The sequence below is a fragment of the Rhinopithecus bieti genome, unplaced genomic scaffold (genome assembly GCF_001698545.2).
Source record: "Rhinopithecus bieti isolate Rb0 unplaced genomic scaffold, ASM169854v2 scaffold_15436, whole genome shotgun sequence".
Taxonomy (NCBI): Eukaryota; Metazoa; Chordata; class Mammalia; order Primates; family Cercopithecidae; genus Rhinopithecus; species Rhinopithecus bieti.
Window position 1 is genome coordinate 863,143 of NW_016808313.1, and position 23,273 is coordinate 886,415.

At 40.4% G+C, this 23,273-nt stretch overlaps 1 protein-coding gene across 2 annotated transcripts in view; it reads right to left on the reverse strand.

The window, feature by feature from the left end:
- Window positions 1-857: 857 nt before the first annotated feature.
- The window catches only part of PBX1 (PBX homeobox 1), a 295,354-nt gene continuing 272,938 nt past the window's right edge, over window positions 858-23,273 (reverse strand). For both annotated transcript variants that reach the window (XM_017886424.1, XM_017886423.1), the window contains one exon: window positions 858-6,140. Coding sequence is in view for 1 of the 2 variants with exons in the window: in XM_017886423.1 (XP_017741912.1) it covers window positions 6,048-6,140 (93 nt within the window). In the remaining variant the exon portion in view is untranslated. The remainder of the gene's footprint in view (window positions 6,141-23,273) is intronic.

Below are 23,273 nucleotides of genomic sequence, written 5' to 3' on the forward strand. Positions count from 1 at the left end.
CTCAACTTTCAACACATACTCATCTCATACAGGATCTGGACAGAGCCTCATAGGAGAGCTACAGCATGAAAATGAGAATGTAATGCATGTGATGGCCCTAGAGTAACATGTCAAAAGCCAGACAAGGAGTTCCATCCCACTCTATGGATGGGAAGATGGTGTTAAAGACTTGGGCACAGACTTAGGTGCAGAGGCCTGGTGTTCCAGCTAGAACACTGGGGACACCACATTCTGTAACACATCAAAACCTCAAAGGTCAGGGGTTCAATATGAGTGCAGACTATTGGAAGAGATGCTTCTTTGGGATGGTAGGCATAACAGATGGTAGAGATGCACATCTGTTGGGAGTAACATCTATCACACTCTTGAGAGCCTACAACTGGGTATTAGTTGTAACCTAGATTCCTTCCCCTGAAAGATCTCTTGGGAACCACAATTTTCCTTATGACCAGATTACAGCAGACAAAGAGAAGAAAAGGAGAATCACTGGGCAAACAGCCATGACTTAGGAACTTAGAATTTATTATGGAAAATACTCCTGGAATTTCTTTGAACTGGTGCTTGGTGGATGGCTGCCAGTTGCAAGCAGACAAGATGGGGTGCTCTGTCCCTCTGTAATACAGCTATTGTTTACCCACAAATGATCCTTTCTTCCTTCCTTCTGATCTCCTGAGTGAAGGTGGCCCATGAGGTCTCTGCCCCACCACCATGGCATGTAGACATTTCAGTGATTAGGGCAACAGTTTAGACCATCATCTACACTAATGCAGGCCTAGTTTGGGGAAAGAGAAGTTGCCAGCATGTAAGAAAAGAAATGTGCACAAAATACAAGTTTTTTGTTTTTGTTTTTTTTTTTNTGCAACAAAAGAAACTATTTATTTGGAATATGCATTACCAGTACAAATTAGGAGACTGTAAAACCTACACCGTGTTAGTATCATTAGAGAACACAAAAGTTCAGTTGGAATCAAAAGGGACAGAAGCCTGTGCTCTCACAGAAGCAGAAAAGCTTAAACTTTCAAAACCAAAACAGAGCAGAGCTTTGCAGGTTTATACTCTGAATAATAAGAAAAGGGGAGGGGCAGGGGGAGAATAAAACCAACAACCAAAGGAAAGCATTTCAAAATGAAAATGCCAAAGAAAAGAATAAGAGAGAAAAGGAGAAAAACATTGAATGTTTTATTTATTTTAACAAAAGAAAAAAAAAGTTTACAAAAAATAAAAGATTCCAGAAAGCTTTGAGCTAGGGATTGAAACCATAAAGGTGATGTGAAAAGCTCATCATTATTTTGTTATGACTTCAAAAGTACAAGCGCTTGGGTAGAAATATTTCCTGAAGTGTTGCTCCACAATTCTGCATTATTACTTCACTTTTCTTGCTGAAGTTCTGACCACTTTCTGAACGTAATTTGTTGAATAATGGATATTTAAAATGAAGTTTTTTCCAGATAATATGGCTCTCTTTTTTCCTCTAATAAAAACATACCAAATCAAGCCAGTTTTGCAATTTGCTTTAAGCAGCTGCCTAAGTCAGAGGTTACTAAGAGGTGTACTCTGTGAAGTAAACGTAATCTCTTAGCATTAAAACTACAGCATTGAGCCTGGCCCAGTATCTCATCAACTCTTCATCCAAAAGCAGGACTCAGCTGGCAGACTGGCCCCAAAGACTGCTTCCTGCATCTAGTTTACTTAGCCAATGGTGCCCATCATACCAGCATCTCCTGCAGGACTCTTCTGGAAGAAAAGGCCTCTGTAGTTGGAAGAGGCCTCATGGAATGTAGTTAATTAGGGAGAAAGAAAACAAAGTACTTGGCTGTGACAATCAGAATCAAAATGGCAAAACCTTTCCTGATAGCACAAAAGTTCCCTTGGATTACATTTTTTGAATTTTTAAAAGGCTAAAAGGAGAAGCATGTCCCTGATTTTATTTTTCTCAGGGACCGCAGGAGTGCCACACTCTCTGGAAATGCAGGTGAGCAACGAGACATCAACACGGGCTTGATCTTTGCTTTTGGCATTAACTGAATCGTGAAGCAAAGCAGAAGAACAAGCCTACTTGTTCTTACTACTCTGCCATGTCACCTTTTCACATCACCTTGTATACATATTGAAGAAAAACAGCAAGATCATAATCCTGACAATTAAAAAAGCCCCCCCCACCAATAAACAAACCAAAATAACACAAAACATTTTTTTTTTTTGTGACTTTTTAAGAGCCAAGAATAAAGGAAAAGGAAAAGAATTTACTTCTGCGGGTCTCACAAGTTAATAAACATAATAATCTGGCTGCTTAGGTTGTACCTATTATGCTCACGTATTCCAACCTTTTTTTTTTTTTTATAGTTTACAAAATGGAGGTTACTGCCACTTTTAAACATTGTGAAACAGAATTGCGATGCCTGCACAACTCGACACTTTTCTGAGCGCAGTTCGTTGAGACTAATTCACAAATGCCAAGAAAATAAAAGAAAACATGGAGGAAATGATGAATGGGTACGGGGTCAGGTTTGGGTGTTATAAAGGACTAATGCCGGGAGGAATGATGCCGCAGTTGTCACAGAAAGGAAGAACGGGAAGATGTCCCATCCTGTTTTGCGCGTGCTATGAGGCTCATTTTTAAAATTGTTTGATTATAAAACACTATTAAATGTCAGGACCGCTTTTTTGGTTTTTTTTCTTTATCTGAAGGTATACAAGAACATTCATTGTTCATCATCAATACTACAAAGAACGAGACACAAGTCGCAAGAAACAATGGAAAATGTTAATAAAGCTGAAAGAATCGTTGAGTATTTTTTTGTTTTTTTTTAAAGTTTTTTTAAATTTGAGTTTCTGTAGTTTCATCTTTTTTGGTATCGAAGTCAGGTTTTCTGGGCAGAAAACAAAAGCAGAAGGAAGGAGAGAGAGAGAGAGAAAGATGTGTGAGAAAAGGCAACCAGCAAATAAAGAACCACCACCATAGCAAAATAAAACATAAATTGAAAGAAGGTGCCACTCGGCAAATGTACTGCATGGGCGTCAATTCCACGCCAGGGAGAGGAGGAATTAGGGATGAAAAGGAGGAGATAATGAAGAGTTACAAGGTGGGCAAACCCAGGGTCTAGTATCATTTCTCAGGGGAAATTCGCTGTCGGGGAAAATGGAGCACTCCCACATCTATTAGAAAATGAAGAAATCCTGGGGTGCATCTTGGTATCTGTAGTACTGGCCTAATGTAAATTCCCAGGAAGCTGTGTTTCCAGAGGCATGCTCTTTCCAAACCCATCCTGCTGCTCTCAGTGCTCTCCTGCTTCGCCTAATGTGGACAGATCTCACGGATGCCACGATGGATGTCGGAAGTGATAGTGGGCTTGCAGGGGGTGCCAGGGGGAGGTGCTGGGTGTAGAGAAGACTAAGTGAAGTGCTGGTTGGGGAAAATGCTCTGAAAGGTGATCATCAGTGCAAACTACTGCCCGGAGAGAAACTGCCTGTGCAAATGTAGCACTGCTCTGATATTTTGCATTAACACGGTAATCACTTCAAGCCACATCTGGAGTCACTCTTCGTGTTTCCAAGAGAACCCTTTCGTCTCTCTTTCATACTTTGCCCTAAGTCAAGCAAATGTGATTCAACCATGTTCTTGTGTGGGTACTTTCATTATATTCCTGCCACTAAGATGGAGTTGTCCACTGATTCTAATCACTATGAGGTTGTCACAAAAATGCTCCTTCTAGGCATCTGTTCTGATTAGGGCAGAAGTGAGTAGACACATCCTTTCTAGCACCTTTTAGTCATCAAGGCATAATCTCATTTTGCTAAATATTTAGTTTTTGCATTTCCTTCAAATACACATTCCCTCAAGTTTCTTCAGAGGCAGCCCCTGCTCCCCTGAGCACACAGAGAGTGTTTTCTATTCATGACTGTAGTGCCATGCAGAATTTCCATGTCCTTGTTAGCTGCCCATTCTCACCCCTCAGGGTCTCATACTTCTCCCCGGAAGCCTCCCAAGCAGCCAATGTGACAGGGACCAAGTATGTACGAGGCAACCTATTGGGTTCAAGTGCACACTAAGTGAACCAGGGCCTATTTTTCTAGTTTGAAAGTTTTTCTTTATCCTAAGAAACCAGACAGACCAAAACCAAGAAGATCAACAAAAACTCTTCTCTTTGTCATCGTGGTGATGACGTCAAGTTACTGATATTAACCAGAAGTTACAACAAGAAAACCATTTATTGTCCCTAGATGGCATGAACCCACTTATTACAGGGACATTACTTCCCCTGACTTCACATTTACAGATTGAATATGAATAAAATCAACTTCTTCAGTCTCTCACAAGCCTTTTAGTAAGCCAGGCATAACAGTTCCCATCTCACAGATGAAGAAAATGAGGCACCAAAAGATTTGACCACCTCCCACTTAATCAAGTGATACAGCTGCCATCTTTATATCTTTATAGCTGGTAGGGTTGGCTATGAAGATGGTGAGCTCAGGGTACTTTTGAGAATAGCTTTCATGTACTTGCTATTATCTCATGTATTTTTAGTACATGCTGTGTTCCCAGGGAATAAAACTCACTGTGATGATTTCATTGAAAACATTATCTTCCCTTTCCCCATGATTCTCAGGTCCTCAAATGAAGCTAGCAAAAGTTCACATGAGCCACGTTCTTATACAACTCTTTCCTCCAGAGCAATAGGTCAGGACCAAGAACATAGTGTGGTATAACATTTTGGAAAATTAATACAGTGCGCCTAATATAAAACAAAAAACGAAACAGAACCAAGTCCATTAAAGACATTGTAAGTACTGTATGTGGCTCCCTGAGTGCTCCAGAGGGTGGGAACAAGAGTAGTTTACACTGGAAACCTGGTCTTCCTCAAGATCAGGTCCTGTGTATGCCATTCTGGTAAGTGCACGCTAGTGGGCCTGCAGGTCCTGGAAGCCACAGACACATACTGCTTCTCTCTGTCAGTGACCTTCACTTAGAGTCACTAATTCCCTCTCTTGGGCTCATAAAGTATAGTGCTACGGTTATTAATGTAGGTAACTGTATATGGCATCTTGGGAAAGTGAAGATGTGAGATGGTGCATGTGCCTACATGTGCATGAACGTATGTGTCTATGAAGGCATAGTTGAGGTTGAAGGGTTTCAAGATAAGAACTTTCTACTCCTTACTGATGCATTCATCACCATGCCTAACTCAGGCCCAGTTTTGCAGTAGGTTCTAAATATTGCTTTCTGAGTGTTAAATGGTCTCCAAAGACTGTGCCTCTGAAACTGAGAGCTGTTGATAGCAGGATAAGAAAGACTGTAGGAATTCTCCACCTGCTATTCCCGTGTCCTTCCCTGCTGCCTGACTTCCTGCCTGGGAACCAACCTAGCGGAGATGAAAATGAAAAACGTGGCACCTTTAGAATCCCAGCTATGACAGTCCCCAGTGAATAGCTGGGACTGGGAAGGAAGAGGAGGAAAGTGTTCCAATCAGTACTGTCCCCAGGGAGGAAAAGCAAGAGGAAGCAGGGAGGCCTGGAATGAGTAGGGCAATGTGGCGTATTCCTGCTAAGAGGTAGTGAGAGTAATAAGAGAAACAGAGAAGGACTGCCTGTTAACATAGGGAGTCAGGGATCCGAGTGAGGTAAATTTGGCTCCTCAAACCACCAGCATGAAAACGTACAAACACTTTTATTATTTTCTTTGTAATTTTTTTCCTCTTTAAATTCATCTAATTGTTGAAAATATCCTTCAGTGATATGAGAGAGGACGGGGACCCCGGGAGTCTAGGACAGAGGCACAGGGGTAGGGAAGATGACGAAAACCAGGCTGACAGCTGGAGGCAGGGAAGGGTGGCTTCTACCCAGAAAAAAAAAAAAGGGAAGAGAGTATAAAGAAGTGTCCAGATTGGCTGAAATAGCATCCCAAAGAAGAGAAGAGAAGGAGACTCTTATTGTGTTTGCTGATTGCTTCGACCTCCAGTCTGACCGCTTCAGCGTTGGGAGAGAAACCCTCCCTCCTGCCCCTGCCCCAACTGGGGCACAGGGTCAGCCGGGATGCGATTGCTGGGAGATCAGTTGGAGGTATCAGAGTGAACACTGCCAGGGCCTTCTGTAGGGGAGGTCACTGATGAAGGGGTAGTAGCATCCTGCCAACCTCCATTAGCCTAGAAGGGAAAAAGGGAGAGAAGTCAGTCCTCTGAGATTGGGTGGCTGTTTTCAGCAGACAATGACAATGAGGCAACTTGTGTAAAGGACCTACCACAGTGCCTGACACATAGAGACACTCATCAAATGGGCAACTATTACTGTGAGTGATAATATTCCCCCCCACCCTCAAATAAGTTTGGGTTCTCCCAGTGAGCCTCTGGATACGATGTTAATACCTCCCACTAGTATGATGTGTTTATACTTCTCAAAGACTCTGTAATTAAGTCCCAGCCAGCAGTGAAATGACAGCTGTCCTGCAGATCAAGAGACTCAAGGTTTTGGTTCTGACTCTGGCAACAACTAGCTAATGTTGATGGTAAAGCACCTTCACCTATTTGACCTTAGTCTTCCTTTTTGAAAAATAAGAAGGTTGGCTCAAATGCTTTCTAGGATTCTTTCTGGCTCTGGATGTCCCATATACTTATGGGATTCCAGCTACCTATTCTACACAAGGTTCTACACTAGATGCTCATGGGTATATAATGGTGAGTGAGATGTAGTTCATGTCCTCAAGGAGGGAGATAAGCCCACGAATGAACTATAAATCAAGGCAGAACCTAATAAATGGTAGAGTCCCATTGTTATGAAGTTTCAAATGAAAACAATATCACATTTTTGTTGCAACATCAGGAAATACTTCATAGAGGGAGCACTCTTTGAGGTGAATTTTGAAAAGTACAGAGGGTAATTCAGGTGACTATAACAGATACAACAATGGTGCCAAGGCCATAAGGACTGATCAGTGTGAATATATCCAGAGAGGTGGTGAGATGAGAAGGTATAGGCTTGATCTATATTTGGAGATCATTTTTATAAGACTCTAGATCCAGGAGCATCCCAACAATAAAGCTGTTAAAACCGTTCTAAAAAAAATCTGTTTAGTAACCACCCCTTTCAAAAAAATTCCAGCACTAAAATAGTTGAAGAATGCTATGCTATAGTGGTTAATTCGTAATGCATAATTCATGATTGCTTATATGTTTTAAAGCACTGAAATATAAGTGTGCTAAAATGCCTTTCCCCCCTTCAATTACTGGGTTCCTTTGGAGTTCATGTTGAACATATCAGGTCTGTGACATCTCTGGTAAAATGATTTCTATTGTACTATCCTCTCATTCTCTGAAAAATCTGGGGGAGATGGGGCAGGTATTACTGTTGCTGTTTGGGAGGGACCACCACTTCAACTCTTGCATACTCCACGGCACCTGGAGAGTGCCTGGCACTTGATAGGTGCTAGAAATGTCCGTTCCCATTTTATTCATAAGACAGCAGAGGTGCAAGAGAAAAGCAGGTGTCCTGGTTCATGACTGAGAACACAGGCCTCGAGACCTTTGAATCAGGCTCCATTTTCTCTGCGCTTTTCATCCACTTGGCTTTCTTTATCATTGGTTCACCCATATGATGCTCCAATTTTCCCAGAAAGCCAGGCTTTAAATTCAAAGCAGCTCCCACCAGTTACTTCAGCATCATGGTAGGTTTTGTTCACACCTCACTGAGAAGCAGTTCTGGATACTAAGAGGGCATCCTGAGCAATGCCAAGAACAGTGCTCCCCAATCGGGGGTCAGCGAATAACTGCTCTCAAGTTCCAATCTCCCATCTCCTAATCCAGTCAAGTCTCTCCTCTCGCTCCTTTCCTCTGTTGGAGGACATTTCCCCTGCTGTTCGTGATAAAGAGATTAGACAGAGAACAATAAGGAGGAAAAGAATTCTTTCTTTCATAACAGAAAGCTTTTCCAACTTTTGGAGGCAAAGACTCTGTAGTATAACCAGAATCAAGAGCAGAATTAATTCAGATTCCTAATGCAAGTCTGTCACGGGGATGATAATACTGTAGCTCCCGTCCCAACCAAGAATATAGGTTCTGGTGCCATTTTAGGCTAAGAGTGGCGGTTATGTTTATTTTTCCCAAAGAAGATCCTTTAATGTCATTTTTAAAAATAAAATAAGATATACTTACTCTATAATATTTGGGAAATAAGAAAGCATAAAAAACAAAATATACAACATGCACCCATAATCCTACTACTTGGAGAAAATTATTCAGCTTTGATTACACATATAATTACTTTGGTATCTGTTTCTCCTACTCATTTTTATATGTGAATGTTTACCAGATAGATATTTAGATAGATAGATAAGTAGATAGACAGGTAGATAGGTAGGTAGGTAGGTAGGTAGACAGACAGACAGATAGACAGACAGGCAGGTAGGAGTGTATCTGTGGGGGCAGAAGGTAGGGGTTCTACTTTTTAGAAGAAGCATGTCACACTGGGGAATGCAGCAGGTTCCCGAGATAAGAAAATCTGGATTTCCAAAGCACAAAGATATCTGGAAACAAAGTGTTTCAGGAATAAAAATGATGCAGCAGTACAGAAATTTAAGAAAACATGACAGAAGTTTTCAAGTACAATGTCATGAAGTAGAGTAAAATTCTGGTAAAAAAAGAAAAAAGGCATGTATCTTACAATCAACCTGGTATAAAAGAAGCAGATAAGGAAGCTTTATGAAAGCAGTGAGCATACATGTCATAGAACATGGAACAATGGAGTTCTATTACATTGCTCAGAAATCACCACTCTTAACTGTCATTTAGCCATGCCATAATTCCATTAAGATAACAATAAGTGGCGCAAAAAATGAAGCCATTAGTAAAGAAAATGAGTTCTGTGGTGTTTCATTAACAAGGACTTGACAAGACGTTCTATATTGCCCAGAAGGTTCTGGGAGACTTCTTGAGTCATCCCAGACCTGAAATAAATCAAACAGTAAAATTTGATCTCTTTTCTTTAAAAGTTCTGTTTTCTCAGACCAGTGTGTAAGATGTCAGGGAGTACAGAGAACCCACAGATGGTAGAAAGAGGAATTATTTTAAGCTAATATCAAAACCAGCATTATATTATTCTATTTGACCTAGTGAAGAATATATAAAACCTTCTAGCTAAAAGAAATACATTTAAAAAACCCTCTTTCATTCCCCTTTTTTCCACTCTCCCTCCAACCATAAACATTCACACAGACACACAGACACACACACACACACACACACACACACACACACACCCTCAGATTTGGTGACTATCCATCCCAGTTTGCCCAGGACTTTCCCATGTTAGTATCTAAAGTCTCAGATCCCAGTAGACCTCTATGGCCTGGGCAAAATGAGACTGCTGACCACCCTGTTCCAGGATATGCCAGCTATGACCTCCCACTTCTCACCAAATTTAGGACATTATAGCCTATAGGGTTTAAATTAGAGAAACACAAATACTTTTTAGAAGAAGCATGTCATGCTGGGGAACGTGGAAGAATTCTTTTCTCTAGAGGTGCTTTATAGGATGCTATATTATTTGCTGCTGTTACTGCTAAAACCATCATAAGATAGAAACTGCGAGCAAACTCAACTTAACCGGGTTTCCTGTAAATCACTTCGGCTGTTTCAGCTGTATCATTCTAGCCTTAATGTAAGACGTTCAGAGGCTGCACCGTCTTGGGAAACAGCTGACCTCGCTTACTGCCACGTTAACCCTGGGGAGCAATTCCTTCCCTCTTCCTCGACTGTGGGTGAATATTAAGTAGGAAACTCCGCCTTTGTGTGTTTATTTATCTCTGGGCACAGTAAGAGGAGAGGATGCTTTCATTAACAACTGTGCGGGGGTTGGGGGGTGGAAAAAAAGACTTTTATTTTTATTTTTTTCTGCACCTCAGCTTCCCTCTCTACATTCTGATGCAAACAATTCTTTGTAATGAACACACTCTTGGAAATGCTAATGTCATAAACCATACTGAGGGGTCACAGGTTGGGAGGTAAAATCTGCAAAACCAAAGGTACCCTTTTAATTGCTAAAAACGTTTCAATGGAAGAGTGTCTACATTTGCACTCAGTTTTATATAGGTAATTCTGTGGCCTGTGATGCAACACCTGGGAAGTGTGACCCAATGTATAACTTTTCATTCTACCAGATGAAGCCTAAGCCAGCAGAGCAGGCTCAACCTGGAGCTCACTGGGAGAGAAGCTCATAGAATATAAAACTAGGACAAAGTACAGTAGGTTCTCAAGATAAGAAAATCTGGATTTCCAAAACACAAAGATATTTGGAAACAAAGTACTTCAGGAATAAAAATGACTATTTACTCTATGGTCTACCCTAAAGAATTTGGCACATAATTTGCTATACATCAAATTTTGCTAGAACTTCATCTAAAACATGCCTGTCTGAGGAGGCAGAGGGAGCTAGCTATTGAGCCAAGGATGGAGCAATGGCACATGAGAAAACCCACGTGGTTTCTCCTGACAGGACACGTGACACAGAATTGCAACCCAAACCCTGCCTTTTCTCTACCACTCTCCTTGAACCAGAATGGGGGCCACAGGTAGTTGCCTCTCCCTCCCTGTTGTGGATCCAGTACTGCTTTTAGCCCAGAGCAGTGGCTGCTGGGCTGAGAACCACCCGCCCCATCTCCTCTTTTTCCCACTCTTCCTCTGCGCTTACCTTAGCAGCACACCGTTGATGCAGAGAATTCATCACCTGATGTGACAGCCCAAGCAAGCCTGGCACTAAGAAACTCTCATTTGCAACCCAGAAATACGCCGAGGTGCCACAAACCGGCTGATGTCAGCACAGAGTGGAGCTAGATCTGCATATGGGCCAGATGCCATTACTAGAGATGCCTTCAGCGTGGGTGAGGAGCTGTACGTGCTCCAGCCCCTCAATCACCCAGTCACTGTTGGGGCCGGCCAGGAAGAAAAACAAAGAGACACGGATGCATCCTTTTTCCCTCCCTATGCAAACACACACAGCGCCACTATATATCAGGGAGACATCAGCTCACATAGTAGAGGTCACATCCTAGATTCATCATTCTTCTATCAAGCTAGAAGAAATATGTCTTCCTGATATGCTTAACACTTTCCCAAGATTACACAGAGAGCACTTTGAAAAGATGCTATTGGAAAGCCCCCACAGGGATGTTAAAAGATTCAAAATTTCCTGGGGAATTTTACAGTGGAAAACAGATCCAGGTCCGGTCTGGGCATTCCTCCAGTCCTATCTCTAGCTACCACCAGAGCTATCTTTCAAAAGTGTCATTCTGTGCATGTCATCTCCCTGTTGAAACCTTCAAAGGCTACTCATTGGCCTCAAGATGAGGTTCAATGTCCTCAGCAGGTCCGCAACAGCCTTGATCTTGCTTACTTCCCATATCAACACAAGTATTTACATTCCCATGAATTTCCCACGACAGAGCAGCCATCTCACATCTGCTTCTTTCCCCTTGAATGCCGCGCCCTCACTCCTCCAATCACATCGCACTCACACCTTGGCTGCTTTGTAAGACTGAATTTGAATATCTTTGCACATCCATCTGTCCCCTGGCCATATTTTTTGTTTCTTCCTCCTGCAGGCCCCCAGTTCTATGTATGTGCCTCTATCACAGCACATGTGCTGCTGTATTGCGTGTTTTCCTTCACATGTCGGTTTCACCTACCCGACCATAAAAGCAAGGCTGTGGGATTTATCTTTTACTCCAAAGTGCCCACCACAGTGCCTGACACAGCACCGATTTGATAAATGTTTCCTGGAGAGGCATAGGATGAAGTAAAGAAACACTTAGTGGCACTGTGACATCCATCCCCCAACATGAGCATGGAGAGACATGTGGCATCAGATCCCTGACCTCCATAATTCAGTCCAACTATATGTAAATAGCTGTGTACAAATATTCAAAAGACAGAGCAGAAGCACCGTCAAGTTTCTGGGTAACTTTAATATTCAGGCGGTGAACGTTTCTCTTACTAAATTGGCATCAGGGAGATTTGGTGCTTCAGAGCTTATCCCAAACAAGCGATGATAATTAATATTTATACTATTTTGTTTTGCGTTTAGAGAAAGCAATTGAGAAAGACACTGGAACCTGACTGTTGCAGTACCACAGCTTAGCACACCGTCCTAACAAGGAGTGTTCTCCAGAAAGGCACAAGGAGAAGGGAGACAACCCACACTGAGTCTGTATCCCAGTTACCACCCTGAGCACAGTGGGAATTGAAAAATGCAAAACAGACATTGTCTCCTAATGGCCTGTTGCATCCTTGAGCCCCTGTCTTTTCTCTCTCTGGTGTGACCCATATTCAGATTCAGCTTCCCTCTTAGGATCTAGGAATGACACTGCCGGATAAAATATGGGATGCCCTGTTACATTGTAATTTTGTAAGTATATCCCGTGCAGTGTTTCCATTTGATAAATCTGGTAACCCTACCTGGGAATAACATGTGCTCTCAGACAGAAGAAATTTTATTCTGGCCTAGTTTGGTATCATAGGTAACTCAGAATCAATTTTGCCACTTGACTTACTTGGACATTTTGCATCAGTATGTTCATACAGGAACTTCTTTCTTGTGGTTGAGACCATCTCTACCAAGCTTATGCCTAGCTTTGCTTAATTTTCTGCTATTTATTACAGTTCCTTAAAGACGGAGAAAGTGACTTGTTCTTGTTATTGGAATGCTGCTCTGGAACCTCAGCTCACCAACTACTACCTGCCATCGTACTTCCCAGAAGTCAATCCTCTGCTTGGATTTCCTCATGCTGCTGGCTCTAGGATTCCTGTTTCCATGGTCCTTTGACTGCTAGAGTATCCTCTCTAATTGCCATCTGCCACTAGGTCAGCCCCTGGTGGCTTTACATCAATGCCACACCACCACACACCTCTCGTCTGGCTCCCATCAAGCCTCTTGAACCCTGAGATCTTGTTTATAGGTTTCTATGTTCAGAAAGATTAGCAGTGCAATCAGCCATTCCTGGTGGAGAATAGAAATCCTTGCTGCAAAGACTTCTGTAGTTTACGCTGCCACAAAGAAATAATTTTTCATTGTCAAAGTGAGAATTCTTCCTTTACTGTACAGAGAAGTCAAGAGAGGGGATTTTTTGCCTTTGCCTGTCTATCTCCTCTGGTCTCTACAAATCCATGTTATCTTTCAAGGCCCAGCTTGAGAGTCAGCTCCTTTTTGCAGGTTTCTTCAAGGCATACATCACCCACGCCTCTAGCCTCTAATATCACTGACTTACTGATCCTTCATTTTGACATTTAAAACTACGTGCAACTTTTATTAATCATTTAAAATCTCTAAGTGCACACCATATGTTTTTGGCTGTAATCACTTAGTTTTTAATTACTAAAATACGTACTCAGTGGCCACTTGTGCTACATACTGGGTATACAGTGGTTGATAAAATAAGCTAAAAAACACTCGTTTCTGCTCTCAAGGAGTTTACTGTTTTGCAGGAAATAGACATTTGCTATATTATCAAAATAATGTATATAGATTCTAGATGGTAATAAGCGCTAGGAGACAGTACAAAAGAGGGACCTCACTTGGGCTTATGGAAAATCAGCCTGAAGGTAAACAGAAAACAGACAAGTCAAGAGTGGGGCAAAGAGAAGCCTTTCCAGAGTCTCCAAGGGATTCAAAGAAGGCCAGAGAAAATGGAACAGAGGAGCACAGTGGTGAGTGAAGCAAGATAGGACCGGAGAGGAGAGGACTTAGCCGTGCCTAGACTTGCAGGCTACATGAAGGGCTTTGATATGTATCCTCAATGAGATGGTAAATCGTTCAACAACAATCCATTATAGGACTAGGCTCATGTTTGACACAGCAGCTGCTCAATTAAGCACTTGGTTGAATGGATGGAGAAATGACAACTTTGAAGCCTTCCCTTGGTGTCTCATTCCTGTGAGTACTGGATGGCTTGGCTGCAGGTGCCCAGCATAACTGCACAGCTATAAGGAATTGTTATAGGTACATCTCTTGCTCTGGATCACAAATATATAATGGGACATAAATCTAGTGTGAACTCTTAGTCCTACTTCTCAGGAGAGAAAACTAGATCTCAGAACCCAGGATTTGCCAGACTTAGTATCCACCGCCTGCTACCGCTTTTTGCACATTTCAATTTTCAAAAGCTGGGGCTGTGGGACAATGTGTGGGTTCCACATGCAGAGCACAGCTACTTGGGATGCTCACAGCTAAAGGCAGCTGACTCGTGCTCTTCAGTTTACCTTTGGGAATCCCTGTGTTGTTTATTAAGATGCTAGAACATATGAACCACAAGACTGGCCTCAGAAGAGTCCAGGGATTCTAGTCTCTCCTGCTACTCAGCAACAATCTACCTCACCAAATTTGGTTTTGAACAAGACAAGCTCTGCTCCTCCAGGGCTATGCTTCTGAGGCTCTACCATGTGTGGCACCATTTTGCCAGTGAATATGGCTTAACTTACACTGGCAAGGCAGAGTTCTGGTCTAAGACCTAAGAGTAAGATGGTATATCTGATCTATGTTCACACGGTAAGAAAACAAACTCCCTCGTTACAAGTTACTACCTTGAATTTCATCTTGCATGCACCCTAACTGCTAAGGGGTGCTCAGTCACCAACTGGAAGATTCCATCAACTGTAGCGTCATCATAGTGTGCCCTCTTGCCAACATCCTAATGCCACATTATTAAAGTGCACTTGTGTAATACATCAACTCTGAGATCAAGATCTACTCTGGCTCCTTCTTAGCTTTATTCTTTTCTAATGAATCTGTTGTGAAGATTTAGGATTAATACTGCCATATAAGGCATCTGAGACAGTAGGTGGTTTTAGTTAAGCCTCTCCATAACTCACACAGTATAGGAGATAGTGTGCATTTCCAGGTTTTGGATTGAGTTGCTTTCCCGTTTCTGTTAAAAGTACAAATAGGACAGTTAAACATAATATGTTCATGTCTTACAGACTTAAGGAGTCCTTAGGCTAAATGAACATACAAGAGGCTAAAGCTTGAAGTTTGATTTTATTTAATTTTCCAAAGGCTGTCCTGATCTCCTGGCAAAGAAAAGTAAGCTCAGCTTGATTTTAGCTAAACAAAGGTGTCTTAGTGCAGAGAATTCTATTTATATCTGAATAAATAACCTCTACCCTCACAACTGCAAAAACCAAAACACAAACACACTTCCACACATCAACAAACAGCATTCGACAACATGCATAATTTCTATATTTATTATATTCACGTAGAGCTGATACACATTTTGAATGTACTCATAGTACCTAAAGAATATAGACAGACACACAGATGCTACTTATGCTAGAAAAGAGTAGCTACGTAAGACAAGGCAGTTATGCTTCCTCATAAAGCTAACCCTAGATAACTCAAGTAAGGGTATTCTTTTTCTTTTTTAAACTCTCAATATAAATTATCTGATTGGCTGACCATATACAGCCCTGAATTCTTCATTTCATTTTTATAACCTTTGATTTTGCTTTGGCTTTGTTGACAAGGCTATTATTTACTAAGGGTGCACACAGAGATTGTATACACATCTTAATGGTGAATGGTGGCTACACATGAAATACACACACAGCCAGTATGTGTGAACCTGCCTTCGTGGGGTAAATCTTGAGGCTATTTACCATCACACAGGAAGCTAAATCCCTTACACTTTTCTGACCATCCAAGAGACAGCAATTACCCCAGATTATCAGACCAATAATGACATGCCGTGTAAAGAGAGACACTGAGCCAACTCCACATCCCAAAGACTGGCATATTCAAGTACACTTGGGACATTAATAGCAATTTACGTGCCATCACTGAGACAAAGCCACAAAGGCTCCGTTGGCAGCCTCTTATTTTGAAGCCTATTATTTGTGGGAGTTACAGGCTATAATCACAACAGAAACTTTCAAAACCCTTATCTTCCGTGACGCACCAAATCTATTTCAGAGCCATAATTGCTATGTCACCAGAGAGTTTGCTGCTTAATGCACTCAAATGCCATTTAGTGTTTGCAGGGTCATTACAGCTAACAGAAGGGTTGGGGGGATATAGTGGGAAGCAGGCCCCGCTTGGGGTGGGGATGCAGACAGAAAATGTTGACAAGAATGTACAAGAATGGGGTGCTAGTGTCCATTGTGCCAAATCTACTGATGGGAGGATATTGTTGTTTTTAAAATTCTATTTACTGATGAAATGAAAACAAGGGCTCGAAAACAATCTATGTGCTCAAGAATTTTGAACTCACTTGACACCACCCTAGAGATATTCAGGGGATGCTGGGGGACATCCTCTTTTATTCTGAAATTCTCATTCAAGTGAAAGGGGTTTGATTTTTTGAAATTTTATTTTTTCCTTTTAAAGAGTCCCAGAATTTCTGCAGCATAAATCTTCCACCTGTACTGTGGACTCAGGAGTCTGCTTTGGCTTTTCTGTATATGTGCTGCTATGGAATAAGATGGGCAGAGCAGATGATGGTGAGATGTCAAAGTTCAACAACCTAGAAGAATGTGTTATCTTACAGATAGTAAAAGAAACAAGGAGACTGATCGAGCATCCAAAATAAAACATCTAGTCACTCAAAATACCATTATCTTGACCTAAGTGTAGCTAAGGTCATAAGAAAGCTTTTTAAATAGATGTAGCTGTTATTTCTTCAACCTGGTTATAAGCAAGTCAAGGACTTATTTATTTGGCTTAGGGTCATACTAAGCCTAGGGCAGATCTCCCCCCAAACTTTTCACTAACAAATCTCTAGGTTCTTTTAGAAAATTCTTGGGCACTATTTCACAACTTGAGATTTTTCATAGATCAGAAAGACAGAAAATGTCAAGCTAGTTCAGATTGTAGGGTTAATTAATTTATTTATTTTAAGATCAATATCGGTATCACTTACAGATATGCCTTTAGTTTTCCTAGGGTAACAATCCAGCTTTCACACTGAAGAACTTTACACAGAAATAGGATGAGACCTGGGGCCTTATTCCACAGGAGTCCTCCTCCACTCAGAAAGAGAATTTCCCCTATTTACTAAATGCTGGCCTAGTGGAGGAGGATTAATATCCTTATTGTGTAAGCGTTCTTAGAAATCAATAAGAAAAGAGATGAACATTTCAAGAATACATACAAAAGGCCAATAAATATAAAAAATGTTCAATCGCACTAGTAACCCAAGGGATGCAAATTAAAATAAAAACAAGATGCCATTTAATGACTTGATAATTGACAAAGACTGAAAAACAGTTGAGGTTGTGAGGAAATGGAAACTACCAGAAACTGTTAGTGAGAACCATAAGTCAACAGAAGTTCCTGGAAGAAAAGTTTACAATACATCACAAAGACTGTAAACTTATGTATACCCTTTGATCTAGCAATTCCATTTTTAGAGATTTAGCCAAGGAAATAACAGAAAACATGCATTAAATTTTCTGTACTATAAAGCTTACCACCATGTTGTTAATAATAGTAAAAAAAAAAAAAAAAAAAACCCAAAATCAAAACATAGCTTAAATGTTCTATAGTATAAATTGATTAAACATATTGTGGACTTTCCCTATAACAGTTTCCTATGCAGTTATTTAAAGTTATGTTTGAGAAGAATGTTTAATGATATGGAAAATATTCATAACACATTTTTAGTAATATAAGTAGGTAAAATGAATTGTCACTTTCTTACACCCACATAAAAAAACATGCTTATACATAAAGTGCTAGAAGGCTATGAGCACAAAGTTAACAGTAAATTTTCTTCTTTGTAGTTTTCCTGCATTCTCCAAATTTTCTACATTAAATATTAATTTGCAATCAGAAAAAAATTTAAAATTTAAACAAAGTGTCTGAAGAAAAGTCCATATCTAACTTATGTCTTGGTTCTGTGTGGCCAATCTCCAGAGCTCGTTAGAGAAGAGCAACCAACGCAATTTGCTGCCAACTACAGGTCTTAGGAAGAAAGGCTGAGGGAACTCAGACTCTTTTCCCCAGAGAAGAGAAAGTCAGCAAGTGATTTCATAACTCTTTTCAAAATACAACAATTACCTGTGAAGAGTGTTAACAGTTGTTTTTTCCTTTCCATGAAAAACAGGGCTGGCCGGGTGTGGTGGTTTCCATCACTTTGGGAGGCTGAGGTGGGTGGATCACCTGAGGTCCGGAGTTTGAGACCAGCCTGTCCAACATGGTGAAACCCCAACTCTACTAAAAAATACAAAAATTAGGCTGGGCGTGGTGGCTCACGCCTGTAATCCCAGCACTTTGGGAGGCCGAGGCGGGCGGATCACGAGGTCAGGAGATTGAGACCATCCTGGCTAACACAGTGAAACCTCGTCTCTATTAAAAATATGAAAAATTAGCCGGGTATGGTGGCGGGCGCCTATAGTCCCAGCTACTGGGCAAGCTGAGGCAGGAGAATGGCGAGAACTCGGGAGGCGGGACTGGTGGTGGGCCAAGATTGCGCCACTGTACTCCAGCCTGGGTGACAGAGCGAGACTGTCTCACAACAACAACAAAAAAAAAAAAAAAAAAGAAAGAAAGAAAATTAGCTGGGCGTGGTGGCGCATGCCTGTAATCCCAGCTACTTGGGAGGCTGAGGCATGAGAATCACTTGAACCCGGGAAGTGGAGGTTGCAGTGAGCCGAGATTGTGCCACTGCACTCCAACCTGGGTGACAGAGTGAGAGTCTGTCTCAAAATAAATAAATGAAAGAAAGAAAGAAAGAAAGAGAGAGAGAGAGAGAGAGAGAGAGAGAGAGAAAGAAAGAAAGAAAGAAAGAAAGAAAGAAAGAAAGAAAGAGCCAATGGAAACAGGCTAAACAGCAAGATCAAGACAGAGAGTTGCTCAAGATCAGGTATTAGATCTCCTTTTCATTTTCTTTGCCTTAATGCCCAACACAATTCTGGGTAATAGTAAGTCCCAAGAAAATGTCTGCTAAACAAATGAGTGAATGAATGAATTATGGATCAAGCTCAAGGCCACTGAGATAGCACCTGCCCCCAAAAAAAGTATGGAAAAGAGAAAATACAGTAGCAGACATCTGAGCTCTGAATACACACACACACACACACACACACACACACACACACACACACACACACATATATATACCCATCCCAGAGTATACATACACCCATAAAATATTTCTGGCATAAAAATTATAGGGTATGCAATATAAATAAGTTGGAGGTAAAAGATGGGTACCAGGCTGTGGTAAACAGAAACACACACACACACACACACACACACACACACAAACACACATACAAAGCCATTTTCTCGTGGGAGAAATTCTCTGGATAATAGAAATACAAAATACATGTTTGCAGGGTTTCAAGGCAGGCAGAAAATCCGGTCAGAATGCTGGTTAAAAAAACATACACACAAAACCCACTGACAACAGGTTCAACTAGGCTCACTTTGAAAAGCATTCATTGAGCACCTACTGTATGCCAGGCCTGAGTTGAGGAACAGGATATAAAACTAAGATCCTTCTCTTCAGAATTCTATGGTCTAGTGAGGAACGAAATGTTAAGTGTCAGAAAAGAAATCCCATTCCAACTCCTGTGTACCAAGCAGTACACAGGCACAGTCTGAAAGAACTAGGAAGTACTTCCAGAAGGTAGGCCTGAGCTTGGTCACGTAAGATGAGTGGGATTACGAGATGTGTGCCCACTGCCATAGGTTTTGGGCTATGGATTCTACTGATTGAGAACTTTGTTGCCCCTAACAAAGGTCAATCTTACCTATGACAAGAGGGAAAGAGAATGTACATTTTATAATGCTAGACACTTTAGGAACCTGTGATCTAGAAAGGAAGTAAAAGAAAAGTACCAGGGCAGGGACTGGGTGTTTTCAACTGCAAAATCACCACATTAGACAAGGAATGAAAATTGATATCTGCAGATCTATTTTGCTTACCTTCAGTTTTTTTTTTTTGTTTTGTTTTTATTTATTTATTTATTATTTTTTAGCAAGGGGACGGTTATTGCCCTGACGTCTGGCTTTCCCTTCTCTGAACTCTTTTGTGCTTACCCCCAAAATAAATTCCTAATTATTTTAATACACTTGAATTAAATAAGTTAACGTACACAAAGTGTCTACCACATAGAAAGAAGTCAATAAATGTTGGCTATTAATACAATTATTAAGTGTCATTTTGGCCTGTTAATTTTCTCTCCTTATTGTTTTTTAATTGTTCTTTAATTTACTGCCTTAAACCATTTCCTTATTTTATTACTAGTTGATCTGTCTTTTAATCTTTGTAAGTATCTTCTTAGCTGGTGTTATTTATTTTAACTACTCATCCTAGCTTATTTCATGTTTTTATTATTCTCTTCAGTGCTTGTGTATCTTAATTGCTTTTAACCTTCATTTTGCAATTTACATGCAATGTTATCACTCTCCTGCCAGTTTTATTCTTCCCGTGCTTTGTAGTTGATGAGTAAATTCTTTCTTCCTACTTTTCTTTTTCTTAGTTCCTTGCTATTCTAATTTTTAAATTTATATTTTCTATTTAATTTTCTAGTTTTATTTATATTATACCACCCCTGCAGGCTACCGTATTTATTCTTTTAAGTTACTTTAAAAATCCACCTCTACTGATACTGCACACCTAGATTCTAGAATAGTCTTGCCTTCTGTTATAATGAGCACAACACGTTTCTCAACGAAGTGACACTTGATCTAAAATCCTGCTCTCATGTATGATCACTGGGTCACTATCTAGGCTGGTTAACCAAATATGACACAATAAAGGTGTAGGGTAGCCTAGATCCAGGAAAGAGCTGTCTAAATAATTTTCCAAATTTTATTTTAATAAAGAAATGAACTAGTCTTACGCCTTCCATATGCTACCCTGAGAGGATACACAACAGAACAGTCACAACTGAGTTCTTAAGAGTTCTTTTCCATATCATTCGGCCTTCAAAATGTTTATCACCAGGCCACATAAATTCTTTCACTATAAGGTTCTTGCCAATTCCCTTCACTTGGCATAAGGACTAGAGGTCAAGGGTCTATCTGGATAAAGGGAAAGAAGAAAGGAGAGAAACGGCAAAAGGCAAAAGAGGAAAAATGTCATAGTGAGGTAATCACACTATAATTTAACTTTCTGATATCTCTTAGAAAGTTTCTATTTTTATATATCTCAAAAACTTTTCTCATTGAAATGTGAATATAAGTTGAATACAAGCCCTTAAAGGCAGGCTCACCATATCAGAACATGAGACAAGTGTAGAATAAACCATCTCATTTGATTTAAATTGGCCTTTCTAGCAATGCTTGGCTATAAGATAGAATGAGGGACTGAGGGTAGGAGGTGGAAGGGAGGGATCCCCTGGCTGCCAGGAAAAGAACAGACTATTCTGTGGACAACTATGTGCCCTGTCCTTCCATTTCCTTCTTATTTTGTTTTGCAAACTATAGGAATGAGGTACACACAAGAAAACAAAGAGTAGGAAATTTATATACAAGTGTATTACACTTGTTAAAACTCAAGAGACCCAGCACTTTGGGAGGCCGAGGCGGGTGGATTACGAAGTCAGGAGATCTAGACCATCCTGGTTAACATGGTGAAACCCCATCTCTACTAAAAAATATAAAAAATTAGCCGGGTGTGGTTGGGGCGCCTGTAGTTCCAGCTACTAGGGAGGCTGAGGCAGGTGAATGGCACGAACCTGGGAGGCGGAGTTGGCAGTAAGCCGAGATCGTGCCACTGCACTCCAGCATGGGCAACAGAGGGAGACTCTGTCTCAAAAAACAAAACAAACAAACAAAAAACCTCAAGAGAATGGATACTTATGATTTGCATATTTAATCGTGTACAATTTTGTTCCAGAAGAGGAAAAAACCGCAAATAAATATTGAACTCTAGTTAATGATACATGTGCCAGGATATTTACTTAGGAGAAAACGTACTGTTGTCTGCAATTTACTTTGAAATGAATGAAAAGAAAAAATCAAGATGGATTGATGGATGCACAGAAGAATAAAAGGGTGACAATATGACAAAGCCAGTAGAGTTAAATATTAATGATAGAATCTAGGTGGTAAGAATACTGATTTCACTGCAAAATTCTTTCCAGTTTTCCATGTTTGAAAATTTTTTAAATAAAATGTTGAAAACATTTTAAAAGGTATTCTTAATGCAAATACAGCTATGTAATTCCTTCTCTTCAGTAAGCCCTAGAGAGCATGTAGACTTTACACACTAGAGCAGAGCTTCTCAAACTTAATGTGCTTAACAATTGCCAGGGGATCTGGTTAAATTGTAGCATCTGATTTAATAGGTCTGGGCGGGGCCTGAGATTCTGCATGGCTCACAAGCTCCCAGGTAATGTTGTTGATCTGCAGACCACACTTGGAACAGACTAGCAGGGCAGGGAGGAAGAAAAGGCCAGGCTGCCAGCAAAGGCTTAGGTCACCTGGAAGACTTGAAACAAAGCCTCTATCTTATGTAAGCCCCACAGGGTTTAGACTTAAAGAAAGAGTTCAAGATGAGTTCAAAGACATGTCCTACTTGGGCCTGAAGAATTATTAGGTTGGATGAATTAGTGGCTGACCCACTTAAACATTATTTCGAAAAACCCATAACAAATGTAGGTATTTCTATATTCATATTTTAAATCTTCCTCCATATTATTTCATAGTTTGAAGCATATTATTATGCAACCGGAGTTAACTTCGTATATATAATTTTTAATAAAGAGCTCTATTTATTTTTAGAAAGGTTGATTTAAGCAGAAAGCATGCTTTTCCGTGTTTTGTGTTAGGAAGTCTACTCTGTTTTCACAGCATGGTGACACCTCTAACGCCATCACCCCACTTTGGTGGCTTCATTTTAACCTTCATTTTGCAATTTACATGCTATTTTATCACTCTCCTGCCAATTTTATTCCTCTAATGCTTTGTAGTTGATTAGTAAATTCTTCCTACTTTGCTTTTCATAGTTCCTAGCTATTCTAAATTTTTAAATTATATTTTCTAGTTTTATTTGTATTACTTTTGCACGCCATCACATTTATTCTTTTAACTTACTTTACCAAGTTACAGTTACCAAATAATCGGCAGAGAATCTAGAACTTCACTAGTCAACATGGTAGCCACTGGCCAAAAGTGGCCACTGAAAATTTAAATTACCTTAAATTAAATAAAATTAACAATTTATTTTCTTTTCAAACTAGCCATATTTCTTTTTTTTTTTAGTTTCAAGATGTTTATTTTGAAAAACATGCTTGTTTACAATGTATGCATCTTTATATCTAGCAGCTAATCGGTATTAATTCTTTATT